Source organism: Megalobrama amblycephala, linkage group LG10, assembly GCF_018812025.1.
Source record: "Megalobrama amblycephala isolate DHTTF-2021 linkage group LG10, ASM1881202v1, whole genome shotgun sequence".
NCBI classification, from domain to species: domain Eukaryota; kingdom Metazoa; phylum Chordata; class Actinopteri; order Cypriniformes; family Xenocyprididae; genus Megalobrama; species Megalobrama amblycephala.
Genome location: NC_063053.1, coordinates 1,769,219 through 1,792,183, shown reverse-complemented (window position 1 = coordinate 1,792,183; position 22,965 = coordinate 1,769,219). Strand labels below are relative to the sequence as shown.

General features: G+C 37.5%; 1 protein-coding gene across 2 annotated transcripts in view; it reads left to right on the top strand.

Moving 5' to 3' along the window:
* itga9 (integrin, alpha 9) overlaps window positions 1-22,965 on the top strand; it is a 105,508-nt gene that overhangs the window by 37,548 nt on the left and 44,995 nt on the right. For both annotated transcript variants that reach the window (XM_048203910.1, XM_048203909.1), the window contains 3 exons: window positions 2,073-2,118; window positions 2,275-2,429; window positions 6,398-6,558. In XM_048203910.1, coding sequence (XP_048059867.1) covers window positions 2,073-2,118; window positions 2,275-2,429; window positions 6,398-6,558 — 362 coding nt within the window. The remainder of the gene's footprint in view (window positions 1-2,072; window positions 2,119-2,274; window positions 2,430-6,397; window positions 6,559-22,965) is intronic.

Below are 22,965 nucleotides of genomic sequence, written 5' to 3'. Positions count from 1 at the left end.
GGCCGAGCTCATAGTGCTGTGGCCAGCAAGCATTTTGTTTACAGCATTCCACATTGATTAAACAGAGACGGACGAGAAAATCAACAAAGAATGCTTCATCTTTTATTAAAAGGAGAAACACTTGTGTATTAGTTAGCCTGTACAACACGTAAAGAGAAAATGCTGCTTTACATTAGAGTTTACTAGTTAGTGGTGACCAATCATAACCCTTTGCTGTCAGAAAAAATGTTTTTTATATGCCATTATTTATTCATATTTTAGAGCTTTTCAGGGGTTCAAGCACGTATTGTAATTGTAAGGATTTTTATTTTTCTTCCGCTGTAAAACTGATCGTGAAGACCAAACTGTAAGACCTAGAGACTTGAAAGTCGGCCTGATGATAGGCCTCAATTTGGGGAGAGACTGATAAGGTGTGACCCCGATTGGCCAATAGGTGGCGCTACAGCAATCAAAAACACGAAACTCAAGTGCCTTATATAGTTGAAATCCTTGGCTCAAGACGAACAAAACATATATCTCTGTATATTTCATTTGGGTCTAGAAACATTTTCTGCCATTTTGAATTTTATCCAAAACTAATGGGAACTAGTCGTAGTTTTTCGCCAGATCAGAACCAAACCAGGGCAGAAATGTTCTCTGGAGACTGAATACCAAAATTTATCAAAAAAAGTTGAAATTTTGATTCACGGTCGCTAAGGGCCGCCAAAACCTTTGAAATGGGCGGGGCCTTTTTTACTAAAATGGCTATAACTCTTGAACGGAATGAGATATTTTCACCAAACTTGGTACACATGTGTATGGGCTCAATCTGTGGTCACAGTAAAAAAAATGTGGCGATTGGACACTTGGGGGCGCTATAACATGAAAAAAAAAAAAACATGAAAACAGCTATGACTATGCAACCGTTAGTCCGATTGACTTAAAAATTGGTATGCAGTGTCTTGGTCCAAAGAGCCATGATTGTCTATGAGGACATTGGCATATCACGAAAAACATGGCCAGCCAATGAATTTTAAGAACCTTTTAGACAAGGTTATCAGAGGCCAATCGGAATGAAACTTGGTGAGCATGTTCGACTCATGGCCCTAGAGGTCTGTGAAAATTTTGAAAGAAATTGGCCTCTGTAATCACGTGGCGTTTCAAAGATCCACACAATATGCATATCATTTGATAGATCTCCAGATTGTTCTGAACAACTTTGAACCACTGCCGTCAATCAAAGAAAATTTAATATTCGCAATTATGTAATATACTATATTTGCAAACTAGTCCTATGTTTTTCACCTGATCAGAACCAAACCAGTGCAGGACAGTTCTCTGGACTCAATAATTATCAAAAAAATGTTTAACTTTACCCTTTAGGTAGCTATAACAGGGTCATTTAGAAAATGGGCGTGGCAAAATATACTCAAAAGCCTATAAATCCTAAACGAAAACTCAGAACTTCACAAAAATTGGTGAGCACATGTGACATATGATTCTAAACAAGCATGCAAACTTTTATGGAGAGAGGACCATAGGTGGCGCTGTAACTGTTAAAAAAGCTTTATAAACCATATATTTCCCATGGTAAATTGCTTGTAAATGGTCTTTTCCATCTATGTTCGAGATGGTTACATGCTTGCTAAATAAAACATTTTACCTTTTTACGCATGTGCTTAAAGTCTGCTCACAGCTATATTTATTTTTATATTTTCAGTTTTTATTTCAACTTTTGCTTAAGTTTTAAAAATTTTCTATCATTTTTATCAGTTCTGCAATTTTAACAATTTAAAGTTTTTCGTCTGATATTTATAATTCTCAATATCTCAGAGATTACAATTTTAAATAGTTTTAATTTTAGTTAACATAAACAGCACTGAATTGTACAACATCTTATCATCGGGTCAGAACCTCAAACTTATCAGCCCATGAAGTGTGTATATTAAGACCTTAAATGTATACATTTATATTAAAGATACAGTCTTTTCTAACAGCGTAGCATCATGAGGTTTCTATAAGTTGTTTAAACACAAAATCATTCCTGACCTTCCAGAAAAATATTTTTGTTTGTTTGTTTTCACCCATATCAGATGTGACGATAGGGGCGTTCATGGCTGACAGTGTGGTTTTATTAAGGTAAGTCGTGCACTTCTGATCCAGCAAAAGCTTGTAATTACATTAATTTTTAGTCAGTGTCTTATGGTCATCATCAATTCCTAATTAGTGTTCTCTGAGAATCATCTCATCCATTCTGGTCTAGCTTTAACCTTTCTTTGCTGTTGCATGTGACAGATCCAGGCCGGTGATCTCTGTGGACGTCTCCATCTTTTTGCCTATCTCAATAAACATCACAGTACCGCAGTGTCATGAGGGCCCACAGCATCTCAACTGCTTCAATGTCACCATCTGCATGAGCTTTCGAGGAAAACATGTACCTGGCCACATAGGTGAGTCACTACATATTAGTTTTTGGGAATGTTTTTGGTTTAGTGGGGGTTTTTTTGTTTGTTTTTTTGGAACTTTTATTTTATTTTACAGCATTTTTTATTAATTTCTCAACTTCTTCAATGTCACCATCTCTACATCAAACCCTCTAGCGCCACCAACAGTTCAAAGATTCTCATATGCTCATAAGTTTTGATGCATAAGTCCTAGAAAAAAAAACTTTCCTCTGATTCCATGGTTCATGCTGATACAATTGAAGTAATTTTCCATCATGAAAATTTTTCGTCATTTTTAATTTTCCGGAAAACCTACTTTTTCAGACTCCTCCTAGAGGGTTTTTGCCAATTTGCACAAAATTTGGTATGTAGCATCTACTCACAATTTGATGGCGAGCACGCAAAAATTGATTTGATGCTGTATCTTTGCATTGATTTGGTGTATTGACACAAAAGTTGGTATATGTCATTACAGGTATGACTTGGGGCTACATGCACAGTATCGTCACAGCGCCACCTATTGGTGCGGAGATAGGAAAAATGTATATTGTTGCAAATAACTTTTGAATGCCTTATCATTACAAAACTTATCGAGGATGATTCATCGAGTCCATGTTCTGAGAGGACCTGTAAAGTTTTAGGCCAGCGCCCCCTAGTGGTCAAGAGATATAATGAAATTTATGAAAATGCTTATAACATGAAAAATTCAACATATTGTCATTTAACTTACATCATTAGATTTGTTGGCTTATGTCCTGTGATACCAAATTTGCCATATTCTACCATACTTACTGTCCACCATATTGAATTTTATTCAAAAACGAACTCTTCCTACAAAATTTGTCTGATTTATACGAAATTTGGTATGTAGCATCTACAGACACTCATGACAAAAGGTTATTAAACATTTTTTGATAGACCCAACTGTTCTTTTACACTGCGCCAACAAATTTGACTGCGAGCACACCAAAATGGATATGCGGCTGTATCTTTGCAAAAGTTTTGTGTATTGACACGAAACTTGGTACATGTCATCGCAGGCATGACTTGAGGGTGCATGCAGAGTTTCGTCATAGCGCCACCTACTGCTCAGAAGTTATAAGCCATGTTATTATGTTATAAGTGCTTTAACAGATGTAATTTGAACAGCTTTATCCTAACCTCATGATCACAGATGTCCACAAATATTTCCTTATTCGGCTTGACCCTGTGCTGCTTGCAGCTATATTTTTATTTGGTTTTGTTTTTATTATTTAATAGTTTATTTAACTGTTTTTTATTTTACACACTAAACCCATAACTAGATACTCTTGATAACTCTGGTTTTTAACTGACCCAGTGTCTTTTATCTCTCATGACCTGTGCTGCAAACAGCCCTGAACTGGAGGTCATTGCCTGTTGTGCTGAACTTTATTTCACTCTATCAACACGCAGACAGACCTAGAATAGAATATTATGAAATATCATCCAATGTTAGATACGAAATGATTCAAATACAGGAATTCACCACTATGGCTCTCACATAATGTTACTAATATCACCAAATACAATTGCTCAGAAAAAGGCTTCTTTTTCATTAAATCTAGTTGTTTTATTTCTGATATTTTGTTAACTCTATTTTTGCTACGTGACTCATTGAGCCTGACTGCATGTGTTTGTTTAACTTGACAAGAAGGACACCATACAGCTACGGGCTTTAATGAGAATGACCTCTTGCTCACCCTTTGGGTGTGGCCACTGCTTGCTGAGTGGGTGTGGCCTTATGGGAGATGGAGTATATAAAGGGTTGTTACATAATGGGAGGATTCTGGGAAGTACAGTGCACTAGTGTTAGCTCCACATGGCAGTCGCATTGGAAAGTGCACCTTGTGTTTTGGGTTACGCCCTGGTTCTGTAGGCCGGAGTGAGCTCATGGTGCGCTCACAGCTGGATGTATTCAAAGAACAATCCCCTGCATTGGTCCAGGAGCCCCTTCCTGCTTCCATTAGAGTAACACCCTGTGAGACTAGCTGAGAAATAATAGCTCTTACCGTCAGTACTGGAGCAAGGGTCCTGCAATTACACGTTTGACCTCATCACAAAAACTGTCATGAAATTCATCAGGATCCTACAGTCAGTGGAAAGAAAGCAGCTATTTCTGGGGTTGTGTCCAAGGGTTCTGCGTTTTTGATCAATTTCTGGGTTTTGGAAAAGCCTGTAGGTGTAGATGGATGTATCTCACCAAGAGATGTCTGGACCGTATTTCATCCTAAAATAAAAATAAAAAAACTAGTAATATTTTGCACCTGAAATTTACTTTAAGAGTTTTTCTAGAGTTTTTTATTTGTATTGATGACAATTCAGCACAATTTCTCTCAATTCTCATTTCTTTAATGCAAAAAAAATCTCATTATTGTAATGTGAAATAAATATATATATATATATATATATACAGTACAGTCCAAAAGTTTGGAACCACTAAGATTTTTAATGTTTTTAAAAGAAGTTTCGTCTGCTCACCAAGGCTACATTTATTTAATTAAAAATACAGTAAAAAACAGTAATATTGTGAAATATTATTACAATTTAAAATAACTGTGTACTATTTAAATATATTTGACAAAGTAATTTATTCCTGTGATGCAAAGCTGAATTTTCAGCATCGTTACTCCAGTCTTCAGTGTCACATGATCCTTCAGAAATCATTCTAATATGCTGATCTGCTGCTCAAGAAACATTTAATGTGTACAATTGTACAAAATATTTGTGTACAATATTTTTTTTCAGGATTATTTGATGAATAGAAAGTTCAAAAGAACAGTGTTTATCTGAAATCTAATCTTTTGTAACATTATAAATGTCTTTACTGCCACTTTTGATTGATTTAATGCATCCTTGCTGAATAAAAGTATTCATTTCTTTAATTTCTTTTCAAAAAAATAAAAATAAAAATTCTTACTGACCCCAAACTTTTGAACGTTAGTGTATAATGCTACAGAAGCTTTGTATTTCAGATAAATGCTGTTCTTTTGAACTTTCTATTCATCAAGGAATCCTGAAAAAAAAAGTACACAACTGTTTTCAACATTGAAAATAATCATAAATGTTTATTGAGCAGCAGATCAGCATATTAGAATGATTTCTGAAGGATCATGTGACACTGAAGACTGGAGTAATGATGCTGAAAATTCAGCTTTGCATCACAGGAATAAATTACTTTGTGAAATATATTCAAATAGAAAACAGTTATTTTAAATTGTAATAATATTTCACAATATTACTGTTTTTTACTGTATTTTTAATTAAATAAATGTAGCCTTGGTGAGCAGACGAAACTTCTTTTAAAAACATTAAAAATCTTAGTGGTTCCACTAAGTGTGTGTGTGTGTGTGTGTTATTTGAATTGTATAGTATAATTTTAAGTACACATAATAATTTATTTGTTGTGATAAATTAAATGTGTTAATTAAAAAATCACTATATAACAGTAATGAGAATTTGGAGGGAAATGTGCTTATTTGTGACAATTTCCCTCCAAATTCTCATCACTGTAAATTACTATTTATTTATTTATTTATTTCATTTAAATTTTTATTTTATTTCATTTAAGGGTTTTATTGTTTTATTTTATTTCTTTTTTAATTTAATTTAATTTAATTTAATTTTTTATTTTAATGGCCCAAACTTTTCTTCGTGAGGTTCATCAGTACAATTTGAACCATATTTTTTTTTCATGTCTTTGCTGTTTTCTCAAGACTTCCATAAATTAATCCAAAACATTTAACTCTTGGACGTGGCCCCAGAAATGTTCTTGTACTGTTTTCTCTCATTTCCACAACTTTGACAGTGAGAACTTGACGTCTTACTTGACTTTGTTTTTAAATCTAAAGTTGCCCTGGAATGCGTCTGATAGTGAGAGTTTAAACACAGACTGTGTCTGAGAGATGTTTACACTGTTGTCTTACTGAAATGTGGGTGTCTATTTTTCTCCTCAGACTTGCTGTACAATCTAACAGCAGATGCAGAGAAGAGACACAAAGGTCTGCCGGCCCGGGTGTATTTTGGAAACGGCGCTGAGCAGACAGGTGCTGTAAGTCAGCTTTTCAGCCTGGAGATCAACCGACAGCAGTGCCATCAGTACACATCCTTTGTAAGGGTGAGTTTTCCTCAAAGATATCCCAACATACCTCATGTTCCACATGTACAGACTCCAGGGATTTGTCCTGTAGTCAGTATGAAATCAAAACATTCCTCTGCAATGTACATTCCTGGTCTTTTTGTGCATTATTCATCCATGTTATCCCAGCAAATGAAATTTGTCTTTGTAATCTTTCATCAAAAGTTAATAACCAATAGTCAAATAGCTTTAGGCTGCTGTTTTTAACCCTGTAAAGGCTACTGTTTTATAATTGATATGCAATCTACATGCCTTCTGTCCTCTGATTGATAGTTTATACTTTAGCAAGTAAGAGTCCTTTTGTACAAACGTCCACCTTCAGCTCATGTCTTTTTGCTGTGAAATCTTTTCTGATTTTAATCAAGCAAACATAAGAATAACTTGTACACCGATCAGGCATGACATTATGAGCACTGACAAGTGAAGTGAATAACACTGATCATCTCTCCATCACGGCACCTGTTAGTGGGTGGATATATTAGGCAAGAAGTGAACATTTTGTCCTCAAAGTTGATGTGTTAGAAGCAGGAAAAATGGGCAAGCGTAAGGATTTGAGCGAGTTTGACAAGGACCAAACTGTGATGGCTAGACGACTGGCATCTCCAAAACTGCAGCTCTTGTGGGGTGTTCCCGGTCTGCAGTGGTCAGTATCTGTCAAAAGTGCTCCAAGGAAGGAACAGCGGTGAACCGGCGACAGGGTCATGGGCGGCCGAGGCTCATTGATGGCTGGCCCGTGTGGTCCGATCCAACAGACGAGCTACTGTAGCTCAAATTGCTCCAGAAGTTAATGCTGGTTCTGACAGAAAGGTGTCAGAATACACAGTGCATCAGTTTGTTGCGTATGGAGCTGCATATGCCCATGCTGACCCCTGTCCACCGCTGAAAGAGCCAACAGTGGACACGTGAGCATCAGAACTGGACCACGGAGCAATGGAAGAAGTGGATGGCCAGGTGCGTGTGCGTCTCTTACCTGGGGAACACATGGCACCAGGATGCACTATGGGAAGAAGGCGAGCCGGCGGAGGCAATGTGATGCTTTGGGCAATGTTCTGCTGGGAAACCTTGGGTCCTGCCATCCATGTGGATGTTACTTTGACATGTACCACCTACCTAAGCATTGTTGAGACCATGTACAGTCTTTCATGGAAACGGTATTCCCTGGTGGCTGTGGCCTCTTTCAGCAGGATAATGCTCCTGCTACAAAGCAGAAATGGTTCAGGAATGGTTTGAGGAGCACAACAACGAGTTTGAGGTGTTGACTTGGCCTCCAAATTCCCCAGATCTCAATCCAATCGAGCATCTGTGGGATGTGCTGAACAAACAAGTCCGATCCATGGAGGATCCACCTCACAACTTACAGGACTTAAAGGATCTGCTGCTAACATCTTGGTGCAGATACCACAGCACACCTTCAGGGGTCTAGAAGAGTCCATGCCTCGACGGTTCAGGGCTGTTCTGGCAGCAAAAGGGGAACCAACACAATATTAGGAAGATGCCTAACCGGTGTATGTTGTTAGTAATATTTCAAGATGAACATTTATTGGACTGAAGCAGCTTGAAGGTTTACTTGATTATCCTTCCTGGAACCTCACCAATAGTTAGAGAGGAAATTTTAATGGCGATTAATGTAAGGCTCACTTTTAAAATGCATTCAATTCCTAATGGATAAAATCAAGTCCCAGTCTACTTTCTTTATCATAGAATGTGCTGTTCTATGATAAAGAACCAGTAAAATGGGTTGTGAATACCATTTCATGTTGACTACATGAAATGGATGTAGCAGAATTCATGCTGGTCCATGTGATGTTGTTTGCACTTGTCCTCGACTGACCCGGTGTCTTTTCTCTCCCATGACCTGTGCTGCAAACAGCCCTGCGCTGAAGGTCAAGCCATGTTGTGCTGAACTTTATTTCACTCTATCAACATGCACCAAATATGTCCATGTGCGTGTTTCTGTAATTGCGTCAAAATAGTTGTTTTTGTTGGTTTTTATTGCTGGTAGAAGGATAAAACAAGCTATGCTTCCAATGGGAAATTGAAAACTGTGATTTCACACCTGTCCTGGACATTAAAGAAATAGTTAGTATGGCAATTTTGAATGTCAAGCTCGTAAAAACTTGAAAGTGCACACTTGTGCTGTATTCTGAAGCTATACGATAGAAAAAGACCAAATTGTGTTGCTGTTTACTGCAACCTTCAAAAGACTTCAGACATATCCACGTCTTTGGTGCCGAGGTTAAAGCTCTGATTAAATCATGTAGGAGCTTGTGTGGTTTTATTCAAAGGAGAATTTCACTAAGTGTCCTATAATAAAGTCTCGCTATCAAAATGAAATGCCCACCATCAGGTGACAAACAACCACCTTTGAAATGCAGAGTACTTAATGAGAGACCTTGTTTTGCGAGTCGGCCGAGAGACAGTCGTCATTGTGACCGCACAGTTAGCCTCTTGTTGTCTGTCTGCTGGTAATTGGCTGCTATCACAGCGTTCAGTCGCTACACACAGCGTCAGTATCCTCAGGGCGTCGCGGCCGTGGAGCTCCAGCTCTAACTAGGACGCCCACACATAGCCTGTAAATTTCACTGGCGCTGCTTTATGAGTCACTGCAGGCCACTTCTCCATAGGGAATGTTCTTACAGGAAAGTTTTGACCCTTACCATGCTCCCGAAACGAAACAACGCATGATACAAATATGCTTTAACCAAGAACATTAAGTCTGTGACTATAGAGTTTGCTGACCTAGTCTTAAAGGGGACCTATTATGCCCCTTTTCACAAGATGTAATATAAGATCCCCAGAATGTGTCTGTGAAGTTTCAGCTCAAAATCCCCCACAGATCATTTATTATAGCTTGTCAAATTTGCCCCTATTTGGGTGTGAGCAAAAACACACCGTTTTTGTGTGTGTCCCTTTAAATGCAAATGAGCTGCTACTCCCCGCCCCCTTTCCAGAAGAGGGCGGAGCTTTAACAGCTCAACAACAACAAAGCTGGAGAATCTCACGCAGCCAAAATGAGGAAAGTGTTCAGCCTTACATTGTTCAAACCGGAGTCGACACTGATGGAGAGACTCAGGAAGAAGTTACAACTTTTAGACGTTTCTGAATGGTTAGTGGATAAATTGATGTAGTTGCTGTGGAGTTGATTCAACTCATCCACTAGCATGTGCCGTCATGTTCATCTTTTGTGTTGAATTGACCCTCGTTTGTGAAGCAGTCCGGCGTAAAATGACGGCATGACAACAACACTCTACTACAACAACTCTTCCTCTTCTCTAAAGCAGCCCAACATGGCCCCGCCCCCTTTGCTGTGTGTTCTCAGGGCGGGGTTTATGTAAATTTGGGGTTTGTGATGTCACCAACCCGAGAAGAAACTCGTTGTAGTCCTTAAAAAGTGATTTCTGTAAAAGAAAATATCTCCCTTTGCATTGAACTTTGAATGTCGTAACTTTGCAGATGTTGTTTATGCTCAAACAGCAACATTACACACTAACTAAAGTTAAAAAAGTCAAATCATAATCAAATAAATAAAGGTTCTTTTACATACAATGACCCTTAAATGTCTTTAAAGTAGCTACTAATAAATATACATGAATGTAGCTGTGCTGTAGACGTAATGCATCTTAATAATTCATCTTGTTTGTAGACACTGCAGATTTGTTGCAGCATCTGTCATTGTGTGTGTACACCGTACATCTCTTCTCAAGGCCCAAAACAACCATAGAGAGCTGCTTGTTTATTGCAGATTTTTCACTTATAGTCTAATGAGTCAGCGTAGTTTATTTTATGTTTTAAATGTTTTGAAGAAACTGTTTTGGACTAGGGGATCACAGATAGAGGTATATTTGTTTTAATGGCTGGTTAATGAGTGAGAATTGTAACGTAATGCCTTCAGAACTTGTCCTTGTGTTCTGGGTGGGCAGGAGGATCACCATGCCATCTCACTGGGTGATCCTTAATGGATCAAGCAGCATAAACAGCCTTCATCTAATGTAAAGAGACAGATTTGTCTTGAAGGCCACACTTGTTTCGGTAGATTTGACGTGAATCCTGTCTGTCAGTGGGGAAACTTCTGTATCTCACTTAAATTACAGTCTGAACGCCCCACAAAGAAGGGTTTACAAGGGTTTCCATCCTGGATGACTATTTATTAGTTCCATGTGGAGAAAACTCTTATCTCCTCTGTTATTTTCTGGTATTCGGTAGTGCTTTCTAAGGCCCTACTACTACTGCTGCTCATGTTAAACTGTAGTGTGTTTATCTCATCCCATTATGACGACAAGTTTTGCATGGGCAAACACCACTCACGTTTTCTTCGGAACATGTAAATCAAATCAAATATTGAATTTCTCTACTAATTACACTATGAATTTGTATTATATTCCAAAGTACATAGTATACATAGCAAGAGTATGATCATAGCAAACACTTTCAACTGAGTCTGAAGTAAATTGACCTTGTTAGTCCAGCTTTGAATTAACCTGTCAGCCATATGTAAGTGAGATGTGCTTTTATTGCACTGTGTTCTTTGTGCATTTGTGAGGAGTGTTTGCATTAGCAGGGCTGCTCTGTTTAAAGTTTGTGTAAGAAAAGTATCTGTGCCTATGACGTGTCTTAAGATTGTTTAAACTGATCATGCCAGGCATGGCTTTAGTGGAGTTATATTATGGATATGGTCAGGCTGTTTTTATATGCACTGGTGGTATAGTAGGAGTTACACGGTTCAAAAGTTTGAGGTCTTTAAGATTTTTAGGTCCCAAGCACTGAAGGCACCTATTGTATCCATTGGAGTTCTTCTTCTTCTTTTTCTTCTTCCACTCTGGAAGTCTATGGTAGCCCATAGACCCACTTGCAGAAAAGTTATCAAATTTAGCACACTGATAGAGGACAGTCTGAACTGTCACCATAGCAAATTTGGAGTCTTTAACTCAATCCCTCTAGCGCCACCAACTGTCCAAATTTGCACTTATATTTATGCTAATAACTTTTGAACCGTAAGCGCTAGAAACAAAATTCTTTTCCTCTAAAAACAAAACTTTTTCCTCTGATTCCGTGGCTCAAGATGATTCGATTGCATCCTATGACGTCATTCTTTCATCATGAAAATTTTCCTACCATTTAGAATTTTTACAATCAGACCATGCCGACAAAAAGTTGCGGAATTCGAATTGATTAGTCAAACTGTTTTCAAAAAACATGCGAACAAATTTTATGTAGCGTTTGCAAAAATAGACGCCTTAACACTTTATCGTATTCAGACCAAACTTGGTCCATGTCATCACAAGCATGACCTGAGGTTACATGCTGCCTTTAGGCACAGTGCCACCTACTGGTCCGGAGATATAAAAAAAATGGCTATTTTGTCATTTTTTCTCCAAAAATTAGTGGTGGTCTCGCTAGATTTGGGGCATCATGCCAAGTCGAATGATATCCAGTTTTCCCCATATCGGATTGATTTTTTTAGTAAAATGCTGTATTTTAGGAATGCATGAACGTATTACGAAACTCAGTATGGGTCATCGGCACGATGCCCTGAAGGAGTCTGAGAAGTTTCATAATTATTTACATGCTTATAACTTTGGATGTGGTTGACTTATTTGGAGTCATCTCCTTGAATTCCTGAATCCTTGCAGAGTCCAACAATACCAAACATGCTAGGTTTCGCCTTGAATTAGTGTTTAAACAACATTTGCGAATATCTTCGAAACCGTTCGAGACAAAACCACCATAGGAATTTTTTATATGTTCATACATATAAATGTCTATAACTCCTAAATGAAATGAGATATTTTCACCAAATTTGGCACGCTTATGTATGGGGGCACTCTGAGGACACACACAAAAAAAGTGGTGGGACTGCGCCACTTGGTGGTGCTATAATTGGACAAAACTTGAAATTGGCTCTAACTACAGTACTGTTGGTCTGATTGACTTGCAGTGTCTTTGTTTCAGTTGCTATCTTAGTCCATTATGACATTGTTGGCTAGCAGCAGTTTCTGAAAACAATCTCTTTACGCTTACCAAAGCAGCATTTATTTCATTAAAATACAGTAAAAAAAAAATATTAAATTGTAAAATATTATTACAAGTTGAAAACAGTTGCGCCGCTTCGTATTTTTTTGAAACTGTGATACATTTTTTCAAGATTCTGTCTTTGACCGAATAGAAAGTTTATAAGAACATCATTTATTTGAAATAGAAATCTTTCGTAGCATTATAAATGTCTTTACTGTCACTTTTGATCAATTTAATGCAATCTTGCTGAATGGTGAAAAGTATTCATTTCTTTTAAAAATTACTTTACTATAAATAGTCAATCCAAAATGATGCAGATAAAAATGTACTGATTCACTCTACAATGAATTCCCATAATTATAAGCCTCGGTTTGTCAAACAACACTCAAATATGTTCCAAAACATGAGTGTGTTTGTTCAGTCGGTGAGTTTAAAGCAGCACAAATCCCCCGTCATCAAGCGTGATTTGGCTGCTGTCCCGAGGGCTAGGTCTGCACGGCTCTCCTCTCATTTATCCGGGTGTTAGTGTCTCCCCGCATGAAGCCAGGACCCCCACTCACTAGCTGAGGTATGCTAATGGAAAGCAGCTGGCCCTCCGCCGGGTTCTCTGGAGGGAGCCTTCACTAGCTCTCACACGGTGAAAACACTGTAGCCTACTATGGTGAGTAACGTGACGTCACAGCGGGCCGGGGAGCTGGTGTTGTGTCAACTGAGCTCTTGCTCTGGCCCCCCAGTGACATTGAGCTGGTTTCAGTACGTGAGCGCATTCAGACTCAATTCACTATATATTGCAGGAGAACATTTGGATGAACCTTCATCTTGATTTAAGAGATATTTGCATAGTGTTTTTTTTTTTTTTTGTTAACCTTGGTTTCTAAGTAAATACCTGCTGATTTAGGTTAGTTAATTGTGATATTTGCATTGGCAGATCTTGGTTTTTTGTTGTTGTTGTTCTCGCAAGTTTCATGAACTAGACCTTGAAATTGGACTTGGCATTTGATTGTCTTTTAAATCTTTATTGAACTCTTATTCATCACCACATGACTGGGTCATTAGGATTCAGTTGCGTGAATACCTCTGACAGAGATATAAAGTGTCCAATCATAGTCCGTTTTGTTTTTATGTGCTGTTAAGAGACTGATTTGATTTAAAAAATGTGAATATTTTCTTTGGATATTATTTGAATCTTTTTTATTTAGCATTACTATACTATGAATATTAATGTTTGCAGTAGAACAATGCGTGTTAAAAGCATTTAAAGGTACATGATGTAACTTTTGGCCCTCTAGTGGTTAAAAAAACAACTGCATGCATTTTGAGGAAGAACATTGTTTTGGTTGTGCTTCAGCTCTGCTTGACTGCAAATGAATATGGTTCTTTCTTATAACATAATAAAAAAAGATCATAAAACATTCACTACTATTTTTAAGAGATATTACCAGGTTTTAATTGCAAAAATAACATAATTGTTAGCAAAACTCTTTGCAGTGCAAGTAAATCTTTGTATTTCTTTGTGCAGTTTTCATCACGCACACACAAATTTGCTTTCTGTTCTTCTGTCATTGTTTGCGACTTTCTCATTACTCACACCGCAAAAACAACAATTTTTCTTCTGATTTCTTGGCTCAAGATGATTTGATTGGACCCTATGACGTCATTTTCTGTCATTAAATTTTTCTGCCATTTTTAATTTTCCGAAAAAACTACTTTTTCTAACTCCTCCTAGGCTGTCGCTCAGATTTTCACAAAAATTTAACCAGATCATCTTTAGACCATGGCGACAAAAATTTGTGGAATTCAAGTTGATTTGTCAAACCGTTTTCGAAAACATGCGAACAAATTTTGCGTAGCGCTTGTGAAAATAGATGTAAGGCTGTATCTCCTCAACGCTTTATTGTATTCAGATCAAACTTGGTCCATATCATCACAAGCATGACCTGAAGTTACCTGCTGCGTTTCAGCACAGTGCCACCTACTGGTCCGGAGTTACGAAAAATGACTATTTTGTCGTTTCGTCCAAAAATCATAAAAGTGCCAAGATTTTTTGCCAAGTCGAATGTTATCCAATATTCCCATATCGGCCATTTTGGGCATTGGCCATTTTAATTTTGTAGTAAAATGCAGTATAACTTGCAAAAATAACTTAATTGATAGCAAAACTATCAATTAAATCTTTGTTTTTCTTCACACAAATTCGCTTTCTGTTCTGCTGTCATTGTTTGCAACTTTCTCATTACTCACACCGCAACGAGTTTGCTATTAATTACTTTATTTTTGTAATTAAAACAGCTTTAAGAAGACTTTTTATTTGCAATTACAATATAATAATTTTTGCCCTCAAACACTGTATGTTTTGTTGAATAAAAAAGACAAAAGTAATATCCTGATTTATTATATATTATAATATTTATATTATGTATAAGACTATCTTAAAAGAAGCCGATATGTTGAACTGTAATAGAATTTTGTTTATCTTTATTCTATTATTTCCCCAAACAGACACAGCCTTACACAATTTCCTGTTTAGTGATGTGCATCGCAGCACAATCCAGAATTAATTGTGATTTAATTAGATGATATTTTGAACTGCAGGGCATACATTTAATCAAACATATTCTGCTTTTCCAAAGGTTTTTGTGGTTGGTTTGACACAAGAATTCCTGTGCACACTGAGGTTAGAAAAACTTTGTAAAACCCCTGCATGTAGCCAAAGGAAACAAGCATCTACAAGGGCTTCTCAAAATTCTAGTAAATAGTCTAGTTATAATTTCCCTCCACTGGCATTACGTAACAGATTCATGTTGATCGTTTTAAACATGTTTCTATTGGCACAGTTTATGGAATATCATACCAGACTGCCAGATGTTCTTTGCTTGGTTATTTTTAGCTAGATAAACTGCGTATGTGGTGCTCTAGCACCTGAGAGCAAGCATTTTTTTTTTTTTTTTTTTTTTACATTTTTTGATTATGATGGATGTTAGAGTTTGTGGATGAACTTTTGGAGTTGAGTGGAAGATTCGACTGGTTTCTTGTCTTACCATTGCCACCCTCATGCTATAAACGTTCACTTCATCATCTCATGTCATTTTCGCAATCCAATGGTTTTCGTCTTGGCACTCCATGCACAATGGGTCGAAAAACTTCGGATTTTCCGTATTGCATCCAGGGATCAGGGCAGGTTTAAATGTCCATGCTGAAGGATGAGGCATTAGAGGAATCAACACTCAAATGAGCAGAACCAGATGCGAGGGACAGATCTATTTCCTGTGTTATTGTGGTGGCCACACACACTGTTTTCTCTAGTAGAAAGGAAATGGCAGAGTGACTAGATGTGGGTCATCCTGAATCCCAGTGCAATAAATCGGCCTGAATTCCTCTGTATATATTGTCACATGATTGTCACCTCATATTGATTCAGTTTTTTCCTCATAACAAGTGTATATAAATAGCTTAGGATCATTTATCACATATGCATTTACATTCCATCATCTTGTGCCATAGATATCACTCGTTCAGCGATTGCAAACCCATTAGTCACGGTCACACATGAGATAGGCTTGGGATTTGTAGCACACGCTCTATGGAGAAGCTAAAGGCTGTCAGATTAGCTGTTTGGATGTTGTATGGCATGTCTCTCATAGTTCTCCTTGCCGTGTTTACATAAATACCTCAAATCCTGCACAGGCTTTACTGATGTATGTGACATCTGTGGCAATGTAAGGAGCGCACTGAGGGAGCAAGTGAGGATTGTAATCAATAGCATATCAAACACAGCCCATTTTAAAGGGCTTAGTATACAACTCTGACACAGTTAAGCTCTCAACACTCGCCAGTTTATACTGTACTGGCAGTGCGTTAGAGAAACTTGGAAGTAAGTTACATATACTGCTTGTGAAGTTGTGGCATAATCTCAGGCAGCTGTTTTAGTCATAATCCTAATTCAAATTGAACCTCAAAAGTGACTGATTATTGATTCTAATAGAGTCTGATATAAGCATGTTGCTATGATAATGATGTGATACTTTAAGCACGAAATAAAAATAGCACACTTACACGTATATTTTAATTAAAATGATCTGTTTTATTAATATCTTTCACTGTTGATATATGATATATACACTACTGTTCAAAAGTTTGGGGTTATTATGATTGTTCTGCTCAGCAAGGCTGCATTTATTTGATAAAAAATACAGTAAAAACAGTGATAGCGTGTTTCTTTATTTGGTCTGTATTTGGTTGTGTTGTGAGTATTTGCAGTGTGTTTGTTTGGTTGCATTGTGAGTATTTGCAGTGCGTTTCTTTAGTTGCGTTGTGAGTATTTGCAGTGTGTTTCTGTATTTGGTTGCGTTGTGAGTATTTGCAGTGTGTTTCTTTAGTTGCGTTGTGAGTATTTGCAGTGTGTTTCTGTATTTGGTTGTGTTGTGAGTATTTGCAGTGTGTTTCTGTACTTGGTTGCATTGTGAGTATTTGCAGTGTGTTTCTGTATTTGGTTGCATTGTGAGTTTTTGCAGTGTGTTTCTGTATTTGGTTGCATTGTGAGTATTTGCAGTGTGTTTCTGTATTTGGTTGCATTGTGAGTATTTGCAGTGTGTTTCTTTGGTTGCGTTGTGAGTATTTGCAGTGTGTTTCTTTGGTTGCGTTGTGAGTATTTGCAGTGTGTTTCTTTGGTTGCGTTGTGAGTATTTGCAGTGTGTTTCTGTATTTGGTTGTGTTGTGAGTATTTGCAGTGTGTTTCTGTACTTGGTTGCATTGTGAGTATTTGCAGTGTGTTTCTGTATTTGGTTGCATTGTGAGTATTTGCAGTGTGTTTCTTTGGTTGCGTTGTGAGTATTTGCAGTGTGTTTCTGTATTTGGTTGTGTTGTGAGTATTTGCAGTGTGTTTCTGTACTTGGTTGCATTGTGAGTATTTGCAGTGTGTTTCTGTATTTGGTTGCATTGTGAGTTTTTGCAGTGTGTTTCTTTAGTTGCGTTGTGAGTATTTGCAGTGTGTTTCTGTATTTGGTTGCATTGTGAGTATTTGCAGTGTGTTTCTGTATTTGGTTGCATTGTGAGTATTTGCAGTGTGTTTCTTTGGTTGCATTGTGAGTATTTGCAGTGTGTTTCTTTGGTTGCGTTGTGAGTATTTGCAGTGTGTTTCTTTGGTTGCGTTGTGAGTATTTGCAGTGTGTTTCTGTATTTGGTTGCATTGTGAGTATTTGCAGTGTGTTTCTTTGGTTGCGTTGTGAGTATTTGCAGCGTGTTTCTGAATTTGGTTGCATTGTGAGTATTTGCAGTGTGTTTCTTTGGTTGCGTTGTGAGTATTTGTAGCGCATTTCTGTATTTGGTTGCGTTATGAGTATTTGCAGCATGTGTGTTGTCAAACGGATGGTTTTCTTAATTTACTGGTGTTTTTTCTATTTGCAAGCATTTTATACAGTTGCAGTTCTCTCTCAGCCACTGTAGCTAAGTGTCACACAACACTGATAGTATTTCTCATACACACATACTGTGTCAGATCCTTCAGTGCTGATTTGATGGTATTCATAGTACTGACCCAGTGAGAGGACTAGGCCGCTTGCCACACTACCAGCTTTGTGTTGCCACATATAACAGTCCCGCATAACACTGCAATTCCTCCAATGCCATTCCTCGGGCTTCATTTACACCCGGCCAAGAAAGCTGATACAATGAATCCGCACGGCAGGAAGGTAATCATATCCAGCTGTCTCCCATTAAACACGCTCATGACTCCAGCACCTATTTATAAAACATGGTGACGGAAAAATATTAAAATGCAAGAAACCCACAATACCGACAATAAATGTTGTGGAAAGAACTCTGAAACAGTCGAAATGGGAGGAAACTTCATATGAAGTAGCCAAGCATCTACTTAGTTGCTTGCTGAATTCAGGGAAAGTGGACAGCATGGTGCTGGATTGTTGTGTTGTACAGCTGAGTGAATGTTTAAACAGGCCAGTGATCTTCCTTTACTCGTTTGACCTACTGCACATGTTGATGTGAAATTTCAGATTGCACAAGTTTTTATTGGGAAAACCCTAGATTATATTTGATGTAAATTCATGATGTCATAAATTTATACAGACCTTCTATGAGTAAACATATAAATACAAGACTGAGTTCACAAGAAAGAGATTTTTACACAGTATTTTTAAGAAAAGCTCAGTGATGAAATACATGACTAGAAAAATAGTCTGCATGTGCATTTGAAATGTTTTAACTAATCGTCTTGTAATGAATGTTCTACTTACTGAGTATGAATTGTCATATACAGTAAAAGACAACAATACTCAAGCACTGTAAAAGGTTTTGCCTCAAACTCAGCTGACTGGCTTCTCTTCTGTATGATTTCACATGAGTCTCTTCAGACCTTAGAACTGTACATGATTTATGAGCTTCTACAACTTTTGACCTCCTAACTGAACTCCTTTCCACAAATTGATCATAGAAATCAAAACAGTATAAATAAAAATGAATAACACAGTTTTCTCTTAGTCTTTGCAAACAATAAGTGCAACCATAATCAAAGTACTCTTTCAATATTCAAAGTGCAAATATAGACCAATTTTTTCTTCAATCATGATACAGAGCTAAGAGATGGTTGCAACTACACAGCCCAGCCTAAGATAGCTTTCATATTAGGAGATATTTGCATGCATCAGGGAGCCGCTTTCAAAATGCGGGGAATTGAAATTGTGTTCGCGTTTTACTTTCACTTTCGATTTTGCATACTCTGTATAGGGAGTGGCGGTGTTGAGCGCTTATTCTGCAAGGTAAGACATTTGTCAGACGCTTTTAGGCTCTGTTGTGCAACAAATCCTCCGCCATGGTCTCGTCAGTCATCTCGTCACTTACTCGTCAGGTGATCAGTGAATTCTGATTCCTGCTGCACTACGTACGACTCTGCAGCTCTTTAAATGCTATTTCTATAAAAACCAAAATGACAGTGGAGGCGAAATGTAAATGTAGCGGTGGCATATTCTATCCTAATTTCACCCTTACACTCCGTCATGGCAATATCACAACATGTTTTTCACCTCGATGAGAAATCTCATCAAATTTTAATCTTGCGAGATCTCTTGGAACGAGATGTCTTCACAGAACTTTAGAGAGTTTTATTTATATGGCCGGATGACATGCTGTTATGTGTGGTGTTTAACACCTGACTTCTCTCTAGTGAACGTTAAACAACAGTCACACCAGTGACTCGGTCAACCTCATCCACACCCTGGTTGTTGTTGGAATTATATCTGTTTTCCTATTGGTGCGCGGTGGGGGACTGCCTTCGGTGCGTGGGGCTCAAACATATACACGTATAGCAGTTTATTTTACAAGAGCTGAAGCGTCTCTCAGCCCACGCGCTGTAGATTTAGAGATTGTATCCAGGCTGCACCGATTAGAACAATAGACCCAGAATAACTGTACGGTAAAAGTGGACCAGTTTTATGAGCCCTGATCTCATCAGACAGAGGAAGCATCTGTCGCTGCCGTCCTGACCGTTCAGGATGGAGCTGACGTTCACTGAGCTGCTTCAGCAGGATCGTACAGAGAGATAAAACTAATAGAATCTCTGGTGTTGAACAGAAAACATGCAGTTTAATCTGTGAACTTTCACTGGACATCTGAGGTTATGCATTGATATTTCAGTCAACAGTTAATTTCTCTCACAATACTGTATAAAAATGCAAAGCAAATATTTTATTTTTGTAGTTGCATAATGTGTAGTTTTGCATGTTATTTTTTAAAGATAGGATATAGGGTTTTATTATAAATCGCATGTAAATGACAACTGGAAGCCCATCCCTCGTCCTGTAACCTCTTTCCCACATGGAAAGAACCTATATGTGGATATATGCGCATATATGAAACCTATATGCAGTGTATATGTACATATATGCTGCATATATGCACATATATGATAATATATATGCTGCATATATGCGCATATATACTGCATATATGCTATATATATGCTGCATATATGCGCATATATACTGCATATATGCTATATATATGCTGCATATATGCGTATATATACTGCATATATGTGTATATATGCCACATATAGGCAAAATTGAGGTGCATATATGTGCATATACAGGAAATATAGGTCTCCTGTATTGCTTCTTCATATCCATATATATGCCCTATACATACAAGATATGTCTTCTATAGACAAATCCGGCGAAACACGGAAGTAAAGCAGCGCCGCCATTACTGCGTGCCTTGCTGCTAAGGAAGTAGCAGAAGTAGCGTGTTGGTCCCGTAGGCTGTAGCAGATGTTAGCTATATAGTTTTTTTAGTACGTATGCTGTCCAGTGATGCCGGGCAGAGCGTGTTGTGTGGTTGGTTGTTTTAACAACAGCACAAAACTACAGGCCTGGAATAAAACCGTTTGTGTAATCCACGAAGCTTTGTTGCACATTGACTGCCCATGTTTACGGCCATACGGATTGCACAGAGTTCCTGGTCGAGCGGAGGACCAAGATGTGCGTCAAAAGTGGATGAAACACATAACTGAGATGGCTCATCGCATGCCAGATGATTAATAAAATAATCTTGAATACCTAGAAGAACATGTATTTTATTGCTACAACTGGTCGTGGCTAAGGCCATCCTTAAAAATATTTTGGTTTGCCGTAACAGCCAAAAAAATAAAAAATGGTCGGTAGGTCGTAAAAAATGTAAAACATTTTTTTTTATTGCATCACATTAAGTGTATTGTGATTGTCAAAACATTTTAGTAACTAAGCTGAATTTTATTAGGTTTAGTGACATGTTACAATGTTTACATGGTAGGCTACAATTTCTGGTAAGCTACACTTTTTTATTATTTTTATTCAATTATTATTATTTAATTATTATTGTGATTTGATTTAATATTGACTCATTTGGATAAATATTAGCTAGGCTACACAAGGTAGGCATTAATTTTTCTCAAGAAAAAAACAACTCACCTAACTTAATGCTGTAAACATACAGAGAGCCCTATCAGCTGGCAGTATTATTTAAAAATAACAATTTAAATATAATGCATTTTTTATTATAATAACAACTTTATTTAATGATATAAGTAAAAATATAATAAAGATGTAATACAGTACACATATCAGCCAAAACAGGTTCTGTTTAGCGTTCGGTCATTTCTGAGAGATTTACCTCAGACGAGGGTAAGTGTGAATACATAAATCCATTTTGAAAAACATGTTTACAAGAACATAACATACGTCGTTTGATGTTGTAATATTTTTTAATCTGTATTTCTAGCATGTCACATTTACAAGCACCAAAACGGTATTTATTGTTTGAATTTCGTAATAAAATTGACAGAATCTGAGAGCTGAGATTTTTTTCTATCATAAGTAACCTGCTCTGTCTAGTCTGTCGGTCTCTGTGTCCTCTTTACTTCGCGATTTTTCTGTGCGTGAGAAAATGGATGTGTGGCGTGAGAGCGTGTGAAAAGCGTCAATTGCGTGTGTCTCACATTTTATTGCATTTGTATTAGCTGTTTGAAGAGTAAAAAAAAATCCGTGGGTCTTAACGCAATTACAATCGGCAAGTCGGTCGGACTAAAAGGGGAAAAAATAATTAATTGGGTCGGTCCTAAATTGACAGGGTCGGTCGGGTTATGGCAAACAAGAATATTTTTAAGGATGGCCTAATAATTATTTGAAACTGTGAAGCTTGTGAACATATTAGAAACACAGCTAGTAATGACAGCGTTCGGTTTTATTGTTGTCATCAATTAATACACTTCTTAATTACATTACATTACATTTTTACATTATTACATTATGTTGTCAATAAATTACCTTTATCGGTAAGTTTTGGCCACTGCCTGACATCATCTACCCATGTTCCCTTTCACCAGACATTTTCTTTAATGAGCAGGATGCGCTTTAATAATTGAAATGTCATTAGAGGGCACCGGCAAGTGTCACACCGTCACACTTCGCAGGCACGCAGTAATGGCGGCAGGCAAGATGGCGGCGCCCATAGAGTTCGCGGCGGATTTGTGTATATAGCTAATGGCAGGATCTGGTCATTTTGTAGCTCATATCTCATTTTTGACTGTCATACATGATGCCTAGCTCATATTTTCTATTATCAAGGCAAAAACTAAGAATTAACGAAAAAAATTATGCAAGAACTTATGTATGTGCGAATGTAGCAGTTATGTATTTAGACAATTATTTTGTGATTCCACTTGCCATGACCATATTTGGGGTTTCCTGCCGCCATGCTGACTTGGGGTGTTGACGCACTTTGCTGCTTCCCAGTCTGCATGAGACATCACAGCGGTAGGTCGCACAAAGTTTTTGCGGTGATTCAATTAAGGCCATGTTTCATGTAACAGCTGAATTCACATGATATATT